Source organism: Salvelinus namaycush, chromosome 30 (genome assembly GCF_016432855.1).
Source record: "Salvelinus namaycush isolate Seneca chromosome 30, SaNama_1.0, whole genome shotgun sequence".
NCBI lineage: Eukaryota > Metazoa > Chordata > Actinopteri > Salmoniformes > Salmonidae > Salvelinus > Salvelinus namaycush.
This window is the reverse complement of record NC_052336.1, coordinates 27,330,729-27,346,357: the sequence shown is the minus strand read 5'-3', so window position 1 is coordinate 27,346,357 and position 15,629 is coordinate 27,330,729. Positions and strand designations below refer to the sequence as shown.

The 15,629-nt window shown below is 42.3% G+C and overlaps 1 protein-coding gene across 3 annotated transcripts in view; it reads right to left on the bottom strand.

Annotated features, from left to right (window-relative positions):
* Positions 1–344: 344 nt before the first annotated feature.
* The window catches only part of LOC120025225 (lysosomal acid phosphatase-like), a 28,177-nt gene continuing 12,892 nt past the window's right edge, over positions 345–15,629 (bottom strand). For 2 of the 3 annotated variants that reach the window (XM_038969703.1, XM_038969702.1), the window contains 5 exons: positions 8,076–8,208; positions 6,807–6,895; positions 6,260–6,366; positions 5,047–5,222; positions 2,430–3,506 (listed from right to left, as the gene is read on the bottom strand). In XM_038969703.1, coding sequence (XP_038825631.1) covers positions 3,376–3,506; positions 5,047–5,222; positions 6,260–6,366; positions 6,807–6,895; positions 8,076–8,208 — 636 coding nt within the window. In that variant the 3' untranslated portion in view covers positions 2,430–3,375. Of the gene's footprint in view, positions 1,870–2,429; positions 3,507–5,046; positions 5,223–6,259; positions 6,367–6,806; positions 6,896–8,075; positions 8,209–15,629 lie in introns of those variants that run through there. The other variant, XR_005472972.1, reaches the window with a different exon arrangement.

Genomic DNA, 15,629 nt, shown 5'->3' with positions numbered 1-15,629 from the left:
TAAACAATAGGCACTATTATAATTACTCATTGCCCATGAAAACACAATTAAATTACAGGTAGTGCGGAGCGATTAAAATTATAGTAAAGTAATATGTATAAATAATGGTTAATAAGTAATGGTTAATAAGTGTTAAGCAGTAATGGGCAGTCACTACCAACATTGGACTTTTATTCATTGTTTTATTTTGTGTTACAGCACAGGTATTATTTTCACGATTTGGACATTAATTCACTTTGCAAAGCTAATAAACATGTGTGAGCAGCATTTTGTATTCCTAGTTGAATTAGTTAGGGAGCGTAAACAATGTACAAACTTTTTTTACATTTTAATTTCAATAGCTCCTTGGTCATGTGACCTGACTTCAAACAAGGTTCAGAATGTACACTCAGTGGGCCTACACATTGCACACCCTTCAGTTTGTCCATTTTCATCTCACATGATTTTACATTAAGTTGCCTGCTCTGCACCCCTGAAGGACAGTGTCACTCACACACCTATTCACTTGGGCCTTCCTGACCTCCAGGCAGTATAGAGTAGAGTATTAGAGTAGAGTAGAGTAGAGTATTAGAGTATTCCTCCCTGGAATTACTAAGACGTCTACAGTCAAAATAGGCTCTGTGCACGTGGTAATTCAAAACAGGCTCTGTGCTCCTGGTGACCCGCCCGCTTTTTTCTGCTCAGTCCCCACACCCTCCACAGCCTGAGTGCTGCCCCCAGCCCCTGAGTCCAGCTGCCCCTGCTCAGACTGAGTGCCCACCGCCATGTGGGAGGCCTCCTCTTGCACCTGGTGACCTTTTGACTTCCACAGCGAGTCCCAACCGGACTCACAGTCCCACCATAGGACGGGCCCGGGCGGATGGGCGACCACCACCTAGCCTCCTACCTATCCAGAGCCCAATGATGCCTTCTACCCACCTGCCTGGGCTCTCTCACACCGTCTGGCCCCTGGCCCTTCTGCGTGCACCTGTTAACCCTTAAGTAAAGGAGGATGGTGGAGGAAGACGCCTTCCGTCCCCGACAAAAGCTTGGCTCGAGGGCTGACTTTCAATAGATTGCAGCGAGTGAGCTGCTCTGCTACGTACAAATCCCTGGGCGTGGATGGTACTACCCACATCAGACATAGGCCTCCCTCCCCAGACAAGCTGGAGATACCTCTCCCCACTTCGTAGGGCATGAGCCAGATCCATGCAATGCCCTATCACTGCGGGGCCATTGGGTCTAGTCTCCGACTCAAGTCTAGTGAGCGTAGAGGAGACCTCCTCACCTACAATGCGTGGGGCAGGCGAGCGCCATAGCTGGAGAGATCCGCGAGAAGGGCCCGGCGCGCGTCCAGAGTTGCCGCCACCAATCGCCGGACCCAACCCCCCACCAGTCCGCCGATGGACACCACCCCGACGAATCCCCGCAAGCAGACCCTTGCGAGACCACACACAAGAGACCGCGAGATGGGCCACACAATGAAATGGTGGTGAAAAGAGGGTGACGGAGGGACTGCTCCCCCAGCCACGGTTCGAGCCCAGCCCCACTTCGCACCCCAGCTCGACCGACCCAGCCCTTAGAACCAATCCTTTTTTTCCAACTTCCCTTACCTACATTGTTATAACATCCCAGAGGCTGTTCACATTGGAGACCTGCTGCGGATATAGTAAAGTAATATGGCCTGGCGTGAGATTTACACCCTCTCCCCCGGACTTTCAAGAGCCAGGGAGAGCTCTCCGGACGGCACCGAAACAGCAACGCTTTCCAGGGCTTGGGCCCCTCTCTCGTGGCGAAACCATTCCAGGGCTCCCGCCAGCTTCTCCGGGATCGGCCGCATTACCGCACTGGATGCCTCGTGGCGCCCGTCTCCGCCAGTCCGTGGACATTCTGAAAGTAGTTTGAGGTCACTCGGTCACATTACATGTAAAATCGTGTGAGATGAAAATGGACAAACTAAAGAGTGTGCAATATACAAGGGTAGTCATTGGACATTCTGAACCTTGTTTGAAGTCAGGTCACATGACCAAGGAGCTAATGAAATTAGAACATATACAAAATTCATGTGAAATCATGTGAAATTAAAATGGACTAACTGAAGGGTGTGCAATGTGTAGGCCCGCTGAGTGTACATTCTGAACCGTGTTTTAAGTCAGGTCACATGACCAAGGAGCTATTGAAATTTAAAAAATATATATAAATAATTTAAAATAGTGCGAGATGTAAATTGACCAAAAAAAAGTGTGTGCAATGTGTGTCTATGCCATTGGGTTAGCTAGAACCAGTTTTGAAAGTTTTAGGAGTAATGGTTAAAAAGCTATTGAAATTTGAAAAATGTGATTTGTCAATATGTTGACCGTTCCTAACTGCGGTTGGTGGATGTAAGGAAAACTACAGGTGGATATCCGTCAAATATCCAGCCTGAATCTGTCTTTACCTTGGTCGGAGTGACTTGTTTGATGGGAACTCAGCGGAGAGCCCCCTCAGGTTGTGAACACTGCACTCAGTAACTTAAAAGGTATTATACTGTATTTATATTGTAAAAATTATAATGTATTTTTTTTTTTTACTTTGGGGGAAATTTAAAAAACTAAGTAATCACTTGTTCCTAAAAAAAAAAAAAGTCTAAACCTCAGAGGCAGTTTTAAAAGAGCAGAAAGAGGGCAGTCACACTTATATACATGTATCTTTTTCAGCAAATAACTGAATTACTGTGCCTTAAATTGAATCTAACAGCCCTAGGCACAAAGCATGACAGGCTTTTTAGTACATGCCTCTGACATATAGAGCAAAGCCTTTACCAAGACTACCATGATGTGAAGGCTTCTCCAAGTACCATGACAATCACCACCAGAGGAAATGAATAGCATTCTTTATCAAATTACTTGCTAGAAAGAATGCGCAGTACAGTCGGCCAAAATCTGTTCCTTGGAGAGAATGAAGCACAAGCAGTCCTCGGGTTCAGTGTCACAATGATCATTATTCTCCATCAAACAAGCATGAAGCATCCAGTGGTCCACATTTTGTAAGAACGCTGGTCAGGTGACTTGGACCCATGAGTACAAGTAGTAATTGAAAACATTAAAAAAGCCAATTTTGTCCGAATGCAGTAGCCAACTTCATTCACAAGCTTAAGAATACTTACCATGACAACAGTTCACTTGAAGACTAGATAACCTTTGTCCTCCCCAGTAAGTGCATGTGCATTTTTGGTGAAAGGTCACAGTCCCCTTTGAAGGAAAAATTAAAAAAAATAAAAAAAAGTTAAAAAAGTTGCACTAAAAGGAGTCTAGTGTTCCCTTTTCCTGCATCCCCCACCAGGGGGCAGAGCTGGGAGGCATTCAAACAACATCTTCACTCCCATGAATCCTGCCTACGGTGGAGTTTGTACTTTTGTCAAGATTCAATCTCATTGTGAACGTGACTGTAGCCGTTGGAGGGATCACGTTGCCGACAAAGCACAGCGAGCAGGAGGACGATAAGGAGGAAGAGCAAACAGCCACAAACTGCTAGTCCGATGACCACCTCTGATGGGACCCAGAGAAAGACACAGTAGATATGTCAAACACACATTATTAGTCGTTCCATGTCATTTCAGATTGTTCTGAAGTAGTTTTTGCAGTTAGAAACATAATATAAGCATTCCTGCAACTTTATTTTGTTGAAATATAATTTGATCTCTGAAAAATTCAGTTAATTACACCCAAAATTGGCCATTTTAATTTATAGGATTCATATAATATATTTAATAAATATCGTACCCAACATACGATTTGGTCCGAACGTCTTCCTACCAATGTGTAAAACATGAGAAATGCCCCCCCAAAATAGTATTGAACTGCAGCTTGAGTATTGTTTTGTCTATGTAATCCCAGTGAATTTGGTGATGTACTTCCCCCCCGTACAGGTAAATTACTTATTGAAGTTATTTGTTTTATGTCCCATCATACATACTGGTATTACCAGAAACTCAGTGCAGCTTTCAACTTACTCTTGAAAGTTGTAATAGTGCAATTTCGAAATTGGGTAGTGCATTATCAGTTTTGTTAGTCAGTCATTGCATACCTTAGAGAGCTATATATGACTTGTCAGAAATGTCCAGATCAATTAGCTCATGTCTGCTAACGCTTTTTAGCTTGGTGTTTTAGCCCATAGACTTTGTAGTAATGTTTGAGTCACTCAAATATCACATGAATACACAGACATGACAACAGGAAATAAGCTTTACCAACAAGAGGGGTGTGAACAGTGTGTCATGAACAGTGCTTATGCCCATAGAAATAGACGTGGCACTCACATGCGCAGGGGGGGGGGGGGGGGGGGTTCGCGGGATGTTCCCCAATGCTGGAAGGGGGGCCTGAGCTAAAAAGTTTGGGAACCCCTGCATTAATGTATTCTGTTGTTGGGGTGGTATTGGTGTGGAGGGTGTCTATAGGTGGCTTTTGACAATTGTTTTGAATATCTTACTCATTGGTAGGAAGAAGTTTGGTCCAAATTGGATGCGAGGTACTATATAGAATATATGAACCCTATCAATAGAAAAAAGGTCCAAATTAGGTTAATTTCACAGAGATCAAATTACATTTCAACAAAATAATGTTGAATGAATATCTTATCCGTTTCTAACTACAGAAACCGTTTCAGAACAATCTGAGACGGTAGGTTTCAAAATCCTCTTTCTTTTCACCATTTTAATTCAAGGGATACCTTTGGGATTTTGGCAATGAGGCCCTTTATCTACTTCCCCGGAGTCAGGTGAACTCGTGGATACCATTTTTATGTATCTGTGTCCAGTATGAAGGAAGTTAGAGGTAGTTTCACAAGCCAATGCTAACTAGTGTTAGCGCAATGACTGGCAGTCTATGGGTAATGCTAGTTTGCAACTTCCTTCAAAATACACACAGAGACATAAAAATGGTAGCCACGAGTTCATCTGACACTGGAGAAGTAGATAAACAGCCTCTGGCAAAATCCCGAAGTATCCCTTTAAAGTGGAATGACCCTTATTCAACACATTCTATTGCTTCAAGGCTCTTTATCAAACGGCCCATGTTACTCCCATCATACCTGTATCCTTTGTAGGAGACTCAACCATGCACTCCTTGTCCCAATCCTCTGGGATGGATGGTTTGGTGAGGCGCACAAAGTCCTCCAGTGGGCAGAAGAGGTCACAGCTAGGTATAGCCAGTTGGTAAGGCGCTCTTGTGGTGTCATTGCGATAAAACATGGCCACTGTGAATGATCTAGATGGGATAGACTTCCTATATTAGACTGACAGCAGATCTCAATCAGATATAAAGTACCAGTCAAAAGTTTGGACACACCTACTCATTCAAGGTATTTATTTTTACTATTTTCTACATTGTAGAATAATAGTGAAGACATCAAAACTATGAAATAACCCATATGGAATCATGTAGTAACCAACAACAACAGTGTTAAATAAAATATATTTGAGATTCTTCAAAGTAGCCACCCTTTTCCTTGATGACAGCTTTGCACACTTGGCATTTTCTCAACCAGCTTCATGAGTTAGTCACCTGGAATGCATTTCAATGAACAGGTGTACCTTGTTAAAAGTACATTTCTTTCCTTCTTAATGCATTTGAGCCAATCAGTAGTGTTGTGTCAAGGTAGGGGTGGTATACAGAAGAAGATGGTCTTTTACCAAATAGGGCTAAGTCCATATTAAATGGCAAGAACAGCTCAAATAAGCAAAGAGAAACAACAGTCCATCATTACTTTAAGACATGAAGGTCAGTCAATCCGGGAAAACTTGAAGAACTTTGAAAGTTTCTTCAAGTGCAGTCGCAAAAACCATCAAGAAGACCCAGAGTTACCTCTGCTACAGAGGATACGTTCATTAGCGTTTCCAGCTTCAGAAACTGCAGCCCAAATAAATGCTTCAGAGTTCAAGAAACAGACACATCTCAACATCAACTGTTCAGAGGAGACTGCATGAAATCAGGCCTTCATGGTCGAATTGCTGCAAAGAAACCACCAGTAGTAGTATAACTTTTTTGGTTACTATATGACTCCATATGTGTTATTTCATAGTTGTGATGTCTTCACTATTATTCTACAATGTAGAAAATAGTAAAAAATAAAGAAAAACCCTTGAATGAGTAGGTGTTCAAACTTGACTGGTACTGTACATATTTTTTGGGGGACCGAACGTTGCTTATCTGAGCCAGTTCACAAGATAGCACAGTATAATATAACTACACAAAGTTTGGTATAGCTATTAACAAGGGTCTTATTCCATCACGGTACAACCTACCCGTTGTCTTCCTGATAGAGTTCAAATATGTGGCAGGAGGCATAGGGCGGCTGCTTTCCATTGAAGATACTCAAACTCGACTGCAAAGCCACAATGGTGGTGTCATGCTGAAAAGTAACACAAAAGACTCATGCATTCTACACATTTTGCCATGGGGCGGAGAGAAAATGTTCGCAGTTGTTAATATGATAACTGATGAGCAATGGCCCCACCCGGTCAGTAATTTGTCCATGCTTACTACAAGTTTAGATAACTGGCCGCTAGACTAACTTTCAATACCCCCAAAAATGTGCTGACATGGGCTAATTGAATGACTGCTGATGTGCAACCAATTTTTTTAATTCCACCTTGTGTATTTTATTATTCTAACTCTAAACAGTAAGTTGAGACCTTCTGAGTCCCCCCCCCCCTCCCCAAATTTGAAATTGGTCCACAGGCCTACAGTGGGCCACCAGTTGCCCGTCCCTGCATTAGATGAACAATTTGCAGCAAACAGCCCAAGGCATCCACGTAAAAAGGAGATCATGCACAAGATTTAAAAGCTTACCGCAGAGAGCATCATCATCTTCAGACGGCGATTAGAGCCGGGAAGAGCAGACTCCGAGATGTTATTTACAATGCTACCCAAGAGGACACCTATTTAATGGAGTAGTAAAAGCCTATAGTTAGCAGTTAAGTAGACAATGAGAAGATTTACCATCTCTTATCTCAATCCTTCAGTGCTATTGCCATTACATAAAACATCAGCTGACTTCAAATGGTGGTTATGGGGCTAGTCTTCATCTCGATGATGTGCAAAGTAGTTTAATCGTTTGAGATGAGCGTACTAAACCAAAGATGTATGAATGCATATTCAAATCTCTAATCACTTTCATATATTTGAGGGCCATATGAAGAAATATGCAGCAACTAAACGGAGTGGCTGCCGATCCAACTTTTTTGGACCCCTCTTCCCGACAGCTAAAGATCCCGAAGCTTCTGCGCATGTGCGGGACCCTCTACTTTACACACAGTCGCACAGGCTTCTCTGGCGAATGGTGCTTGTCTACTAAAGTAAGATCAAAGCTGAATCAATGTCTGCAAGAGCACATAATGATAGTATTCTACATAACATCATTTAATATAATACCATTGTATAACGTTACTGTAAGACAACAAACACCACCTCATTGTGCGAACGGTCACATTTCTCTCATGTGGCCAAAACTCAGCAGCGCACACCACAAGACAAAATGTGTGCTTTGACTGAAACATGCTAATTTGTTAAAACAATATGCTCAAAAATGTGCTCACTGTAGGCTACCTCAAGTCAACAAGAAGATCTAAATGCTTATCCCCATGAATCTGATTGAGATCAAATGGTTGGTATGTAGATGCTGCTTGGACATTTCACCAGTAAAACCTGAATAATTACAATTTCACGATTGACAGTGAGAAAAATAAAAGGGAGGGTGACCACAAATATTTGCGTAGTGGTGACGAAACATGCGCAGAACGTGATTCGGAATCTTCTTTTAAGTTATTCGGATTTCGGCTAATCGGATTGGAATAACGCATTAAAATAGAACAGGAGTCTCCATTCAAGTCAATGATTCATCTGTTCTATACATTTAAACCTATCCGACAGATGAAATCCAGATAGAACTTTTTAAAAACTGGGCCCAGTTGTGGGGAAAAGGAAACCAAGGAGGTGGGACGGGACAGTTACCTACGGCTCCGCAGCCTTGGCCATCACTAAATAGCACGTACAAAAGGAAATGTAGATAGCTAAGCTGAAACACATTTCTGCCCTTCCCATTCTGACAGTTGGCATTACCTCCTTGGAGACGGCTTTTCTCCTGATGCTTGTAGACCTCAAACAGGATTTCAAAGCCAAAGTCCTTGAGCTTCCTCAGATCATCCATGATCTCAGGGGTCACCCAGTCAGGAGCGGTCATGTTGTGCCTTGCCTGAAATGACATGGGTGGTGAACGAAAAACCTCCAATATGCTCATGACACTGAATAAAGGTGAAACTAAACAATGTTAGTAAGATAATAATACCATTCAATCTACATGCTGTTGTCTGTCTCTAAAGTAAAATAGTATGATATTGCTACAATTACAGTGTAGAACATCCAATAAAACAAGGTTAACAATAACCACCAATGAAATGAAAGTAGGTATAGGCGACATTTCTTGATTAACAAGTTTCGTGATATACAAATAAATAGTTTTGATCTGTCGGGAGACAATCAATGACCACATTGCAGCCTTTGTCTCCCCAGCCCTTCCCAAATGTTTATACATGGTAGGTTGATTTCAGCTGACCAGAGTAGACTGAAGCATGACTTCCCTCACGCCGCAACAGTCACAAGGCTGAGTAGCCACAGGCTCACAGTTCTGTTTTCACTTCCATAAACCACTGTGGTTCCTCACTAGCTAAAACATTGGCTGTAGAAACATTTCACATCCTAACTTAAAAGTTTAACATTGACTCAATCTGCATGATTTATGGCAAACTGTACAGTGGAAATTCTGTAATGTGATACAGCTATAAGGAATTATAGCTAAACTCAGGACCCTGTCTTTCAAAGATAATTTGTAGAAATCCAAATAACTTCACAGATCTTCATTGTAAAGGGTTTAAAACACTGTTTCCCATGCTTGTTCAATGAACCATAAACAATTAATGAACATGCACCTGTGGAACAGTCATTAAGACACTAACAGCTTACAGACGGTAGGCAATTAAGGTCACAGTTATGACAACTTAGGACACTAAAGAGGCCTTTCTACTGACTCTGAAAAACACCAAAAGAAAGATGCCCAGGGTCCCTGCTCATCTGCGTGAATGTGCCTTAGGCAAGCTGCAAGGAGGCATGAGGACTGCAAATGTGGCCAGGGCAATAAATTGCAATGTCCGTACTGTGAGACGCCTAAGACAGCATTACAAGGAGACAGGACGGACAGCTGATCGTCCTCGCAGTGGCAAACCACGTGTAACAACACCTGCACAGGATCGGTACATCTGAACATCACACCTGCGGGACCGGTACAGGATGACAACAACAACTGCCCGAGTTACACCAGGACCGCACAATCCCTCCATCAGTGCTCAGACTGTCCGCAATAGGCTGAGAGAGGCTGGACTGAGGACTTCTAGGCCTGTTGTAAGGCAGGTCCTCACCAGACATCACCGGCAACAACGTCGCCTATGGGCACAAACCCACCGTCGCTGGATCAGACAGGACTGGCAAAAAGTGCTCTATACTGACGTGTTGCGGTTTTGTCTCACCAGGGGTGATGGTCGGATTCACGTTTATCGTCAAAGGAATGAGCGTTACACCGACGCCTGTACTCTGGAATGTAGGAGTAAATGCTTAGACATATAAAAAAACATATCACACTATTGAGTGAGAAGGAGAAGGGAACACGTGAATGCATTTGCCATTCTGGTAAAATACAGGAAACCAAAGATTAGCAGATGGCCAAAGTCATACGTGCTGTAACGTGTATGTATGGAAAAAGCAGGACACCATTATGAAGATAAAATTGACAGGAACAGCCATAAGTGCTTAGGGTAAAGGTCATAAGTGCTTAGGGCAAGATAGACATATATTAAATTTAGGGGACAAGGGGGTCCTGCCCCCATTATAATCTAATCAAGAGCGGATACAGGCGTTATTGGGCGTAGACAAGCAGGAAGCCTGAAATGAAGGATAATGGTGGCAGATGACCATAGGAGAAGTAATTTAATTAATGTATGTAATGATCTCATGTGTGTGGATGGGTATAAATAGCGAACCAGTGCTCTGGGAAGGTGTGTGTTCCGCGGACATTCCAGATTGCAATACAATTGTAATAAAAACATTTATTTGAGTTCACAAAAGTTCTTGTAAGAGTTATATTTGAAGTGATTTTCCACGACAGAACTTGGCGAGCTTGGCCAGGAGTGACAGGGACGGGGACGTTCTTGGCTGATGACGGGTTCTTTGGACAGTCTGACAAACAAGGGTGGCCGCCCAACTATAATAAGGTAAGCAAGTTCTTACAATAGTTGAAATGTTTGTGTAGATTGCTTCAGAGGTCCTGTCTCAGCGCGAGGAATGTCATGTAGGTCTCTCTCTCAAATTTCCTAAAAACGATAAAAACGAAAGAGCTTTTGAATTCAAATAAATGTGCATGCATGTGTGAATTTAGGTTTTGTATGAATGCGCATGTCTAGAGATTGAGTGAACTGGAACTGTGAACTTCGCTTGTGTTGGGTGTTTGGCTGGGGGGAGCGGGCATTTGTTCTGGTTGGACTGCTCGAGACGGGCTCATGTGTCTGGTTTGATTGGGGGAGTTGTTCCGTCTGATTCTGCTTGGCCGGGTTCGACCGTATCAGGATCTGTTTTGGGATGTGCGTAAACACACCTCAGTCAACCTGAGCGGGCGACTCGTGTCGAGTGTGTGTGATTCGGACTGCCCCTCTCGTTGGACCATTCATTTTGAGCAGCCTTGTGTGGGCTGATCAGCGCGACTGTTTGTACTCTCTAGTTGAGCGGCTGGGCTCAGGCGCAGGGCTACAACTGGCAGTTTATACGGTTAAAAGCATAAATCAGTAGATAAATAATAGGTAGAAAATCCTGTGATACCTCTTCAATAAAATTAGTAGAAGGAATGCTTGGACAGGTTACTTATGAATAACGGCTCTAAAGATAACAGAGAACTGAATAAATAAGTAATTAGGAATTCACGATACCGCTCTTTAAAAAAGGAACATTTTTAAGGAGGTCTGATTGGGTGGGATATTTACAGCAGAATAGTCTGTGGGTGAATATTTAGTAAATAAATACTTCATGGCTACCGCCCCAGAATGGGGGACTGAACGGATGAATATTTAGAAGGCAGAAAGAACGTTAGCCCGATTGTGCGGCGTTCAACTGCAAAAGTAGCTTATAAATATTAGGTTGTAGGAAAAACGTTTGCCCGATTGTGCGGCGTTCAACTGCAAAAGTAGTTAATAAGGTCAAAACATAAATCAGTAGTTAAATAAATATTTAATGGTTAACGCTCTGAAAGGAGGACTGTACGGATGAATATTTAGAACGTTTGCCCGATTGTGCGGCGTTCAAATACAAAAGAAAATCCTGCGAATAAAAAACCGCTCTGTCTAGCTAACAGGGTTTTGTAATTCAGTAGGTCACGCCACAATACTACTCTAACAAAAGAAGAAAAGATCAGTATTGGGGGTTTGGGTAGGATATGAAGACAAGCTGATCCGATTAGACAGTAGTCTCTCGTCATATCGTAGAAATCCAATTAGCCTAGGCTTATGTTGAAGAAAGGGATTAAGTCAATAAAGACAGACTGCAAGTTGTTTTTAGGTGAAAACAAAGTGATTGAATGAACGAATGGAAAAATAAACGAATGTATGAAAATACTGTAAGAAAAATGAGTGTATCTGTGTAGACAGAACATAAGGAAAGACAGGTTGTGTGTGTGTGTAGGCAAACGTCCAGAAGAGGGAGCGCGCAGCCTTTCTGTGACAGAGTAGAAGGTTGAGGAAGGGTGCCTCTAACTACTTAGATAGAGGGAGCTGAATTAAGAAACGTTGAAGTAAAATAAGTTGTAAATCAAGGATAAAAACACAGATGTGACAAAGTAATAAGCGACCATAGTAGAATACTAAAAAAGGTGTCAAAACAAATAATAAATAAAAATACTTAAAAAGGCGTTAACCGAATATTATAAATACGGTTAGTACAGTGGGTAACAAAAGAGAAAACAGAATCGCCGATAAATTGAAAGTATACTATAAAGTTAAAAACGAATCTAGGTAGGTTAAGATAAATAGTGGAATCCAGGACATAAAGAATTCACGTACGGTGAAACAGGCCATAAATCACTCTGTGTCTACAGAAGTTACAGTCTAAAAATAGCCTGAAGAGCAGAGAGGGGTGCAAAATTGAGTGGCCAGAATATACAGGGGAGGCTTGACTCACTAATCAATTGAATATAGAATCAACCAATAAGGAACATGAAGTAGAGGTAAGAAAGTATAAACAATATAAATAAATAAAGGTAAAGATAAGGTATTAAAAAGAAATCATAAAAATTGATTAGAACTATAATAAAATGAATAGAACACCAGTAGAGATCTTAGGGGCAAGGCATCCCTTGAGTAAAAAAGAAATAATAAAAACTTCAATAAAATGGGAGAAACGCACAAGAAAACTAAGTACCAAATGGCCAGCGGTGGGAACATTGGATGTCTCTGTGTGTGAGGAAATGGAGACACTAATAAAGAACCACAAACCAAATGACAAGAAACAAAAAAGAAGAAATAAACGAGAAAGAGAGAATGAAATACTGAAAATGTTCAAAGAAGAAGGATCTGGTTTGTTGAAAAGCATGAAAACGGCAAGAGAAATGCTGAAGAAAGATGACAAAACAATGAAAAAGAAAAAAGAATGGATGCCTAACCCCCCACCTTATTTCAATGGACAATTTCCAATGATAAAGGGTCATTTGGATATACAAGGTGACATAGAAGTAACAGAAGGAGAAGAAAGTGAGGAGTCTGAAGCAGCATGTGCATCATCTTATTCAACAGAAAAGGACCAGAAAAAGACTACAAAAGAGTCTAGGATTGAGGGAGATGGCTTCAATTGTTATGGGGGTTTAAGAAAGGCTCTGGCAGCATTAGAAACAGCAAGAGTAGATAAGGAGTTATCGGAAGAAGAAGAGGAATATAGTGACAGACACTATAGGGACGGACTAGAAGAAGAGGGTCAATTACTTGGACAAAAAATAGATAAGGAATTGGAACTATTAAAGTCAAAACTAGAAGAAAGTAAGAGAAGACTAAAAAAACAAGAAAAAGCTCGGGCCCGCAGCACAAATAAGGACATAACTGATGATTTGTCTGAAGACTACCCCAGGGCTCGTAGAGAAGGGTCAAGAAAAGAATCTGGCTTTTATGGAAAACAATGTCCGATTCTGATAAAAGGCGATCAGGGACATTATACGCCATGGGCTACACAGGATTTAGAAGGTTTGGTTGTTCGTCTACCAGATTTACATGAGGGGGCAGGTAAATGGATCAGAACCTTTGAAGAACATACAGTGGGGAAATTGCTGGCGGTGGGGGACATAAGGGCACTACTGGCCAGGGTGACGAGTATGCATACTATGGGAGAGATCATGCAGGACGGTGGCATCGATGGTGCAGGTGGGGGAGTGATAAATGATGGATTACTGTTCGACAGATACAGACCAGCCATCTGGCGTGCTTTAAGAGAAACATATCCAACAAAAGTGGATCCCAAAGCACTAAGAGGTGAAGATATCGGAGCCACAGAAAACCCAGCTACCTACCTACATGGACAGTTGAAAAGGTGGAGGATGGAAACAGAGCAAGACCCTGAGGGCAATGAACTAATGACAACTATGTTCCGAAATTCAATAATAGAAGCCATGCCCCAGCCAGTAAAGAGCAGGCTGGAGGATGTGGTGGGACTCACATCAAAACCCTACAGGGAATTCTGTGACTACGTGGTCCATGCAGTAGAGAAACACAGAAAAGATGAACAGAGACAGATGGATCAAGGAAAAGACATTCAGAGAAAACTGATCCAGCTGCAGTTGGATGAACTAACCAACAAAGGGAAGAAGAAAGTCCAGGCTGTCGTCACTACCCCTGGGCCAAAGATGGGAACAATGGCTGCTGATTCCCCAGGAGAGCCACAGCTGTTCGGCCCTGGGCAGGCCCAAGTGTCAACTGCACCGCCAGTAGTAAATGTGTACACACAGCCCCCGATTTGGAATGGGGGGAAAAAACAACAGAAAACTGTACAATGTGATAAAGGCAAGGGATCTGTAGACTCTCGAGGGCCACCTGGCACCTGTTGGGGATGTAGGCAAACAGGACACAACAGGCGAGAGTGCCCTACACGCCCATGGCAGAATCGGACTGAGGGAAATAGAAATAGTAGATCGCCACCGACGAATAATGCCCCAAACTTCCAACAAAATCAGAATAGTTGGAATCAAAATAACGACTGGCGGGGCAACCCTAACCAACCTTCAGGTCCTGTGAACACATGGTCAGGGCCTAATCAACAAAACTAGGGATGCCCAGGGAATCCCAAAGGGGAGGGTCAGTTTCCAATAATAACAACAAGGGCTGATCAAGAACCTATACTGCAGGTTCAAATAGAAAACAGAGGTACACCCATGATGATAGATACTGGAGCTACTTACACATGTGTGAGTCCAAATTATGCCTCTCATCTCCCCATGTCTGGTAAATATGCCAAAACAATAGGATTCTCGGGAAATACGCAGTTAATTCCAATGACCGCTCCAGTTCGGCTAACGACTGATGGTAAATCAGTCACAATTCCAATTTTAGTGTCAGATCAAACACCAGTTAATCTATTAGGAAGAGACGCACTATGCAAGATGGGCCTACAAATTAAATGTTCTCCTGATGGAGTAATAATTGAAAAAACAGGATTACAATTACCGGTGATGGGTACAGAAGGAACAGCCAATGTATATTGGCTAGGAGGCATTGAAGCAGATGTAGATAGAACTGTCAGGAAATGGGGTAAATTCATCCAGGCCCAAATACCTAAAGCAGTTAGAGCTAAATCTGAGTATCATTGCACAATGCAATTTGACCCACATCAGGACCCATTGCTTGAACAACTTTGGGTTATGGGGGCATATGGAAGGAAAGCACCAATAATGTCTCAAATCATAGTTATTGGAAAGCAGGGAGCCGCAATGGATGTGATGGATGGAGACGGGTCTGAATTTGTGCAGAAATGGTTCAATGTCTCTGACTCTGTTCCTCACATTACATTACTGGTAAATCAGGGTTATACATCTAAAGATCTAGGATCGATGATGAAGGAAGTTGGGAAAAAGAAGTGGGATAAAACTGACAATCCACTAATCTTTCATTCAAAAGATAAATCATTCATCAAAATAGTTACCACTACTATGTTGATAGGTGATCCAAGGGAGGTAGAGGTTAGTGCAGGCCAGCAGGTAGTGTTAGGTGAAGGAATAGGATTAATCAGTGAACTTAGAGCAGAAATGGAGAAAACCATACCAACTGAGGTATGGTCGCAACACGATACAGACGTAGGACTAGTTAAATCTGCTAGTCCCGTTTCTGTCAAAATAAAGCCTAATGCCAAACTTCCATGGAAAACCCAGTATCCTATGAAGCCTGAGGCTGAAGAAGGAATAAGATTGACAATAGAAGGACTGCTCAAGGCAGGAGTATTGATAGAGATGCCCAGTGGTTGCAATACACCCTTGCTACCTGTTCTTAAAGCCGATGGTAAAAAATGGAGACTGGTCCATGACTTAAGAGCTGTTAACGATATAGT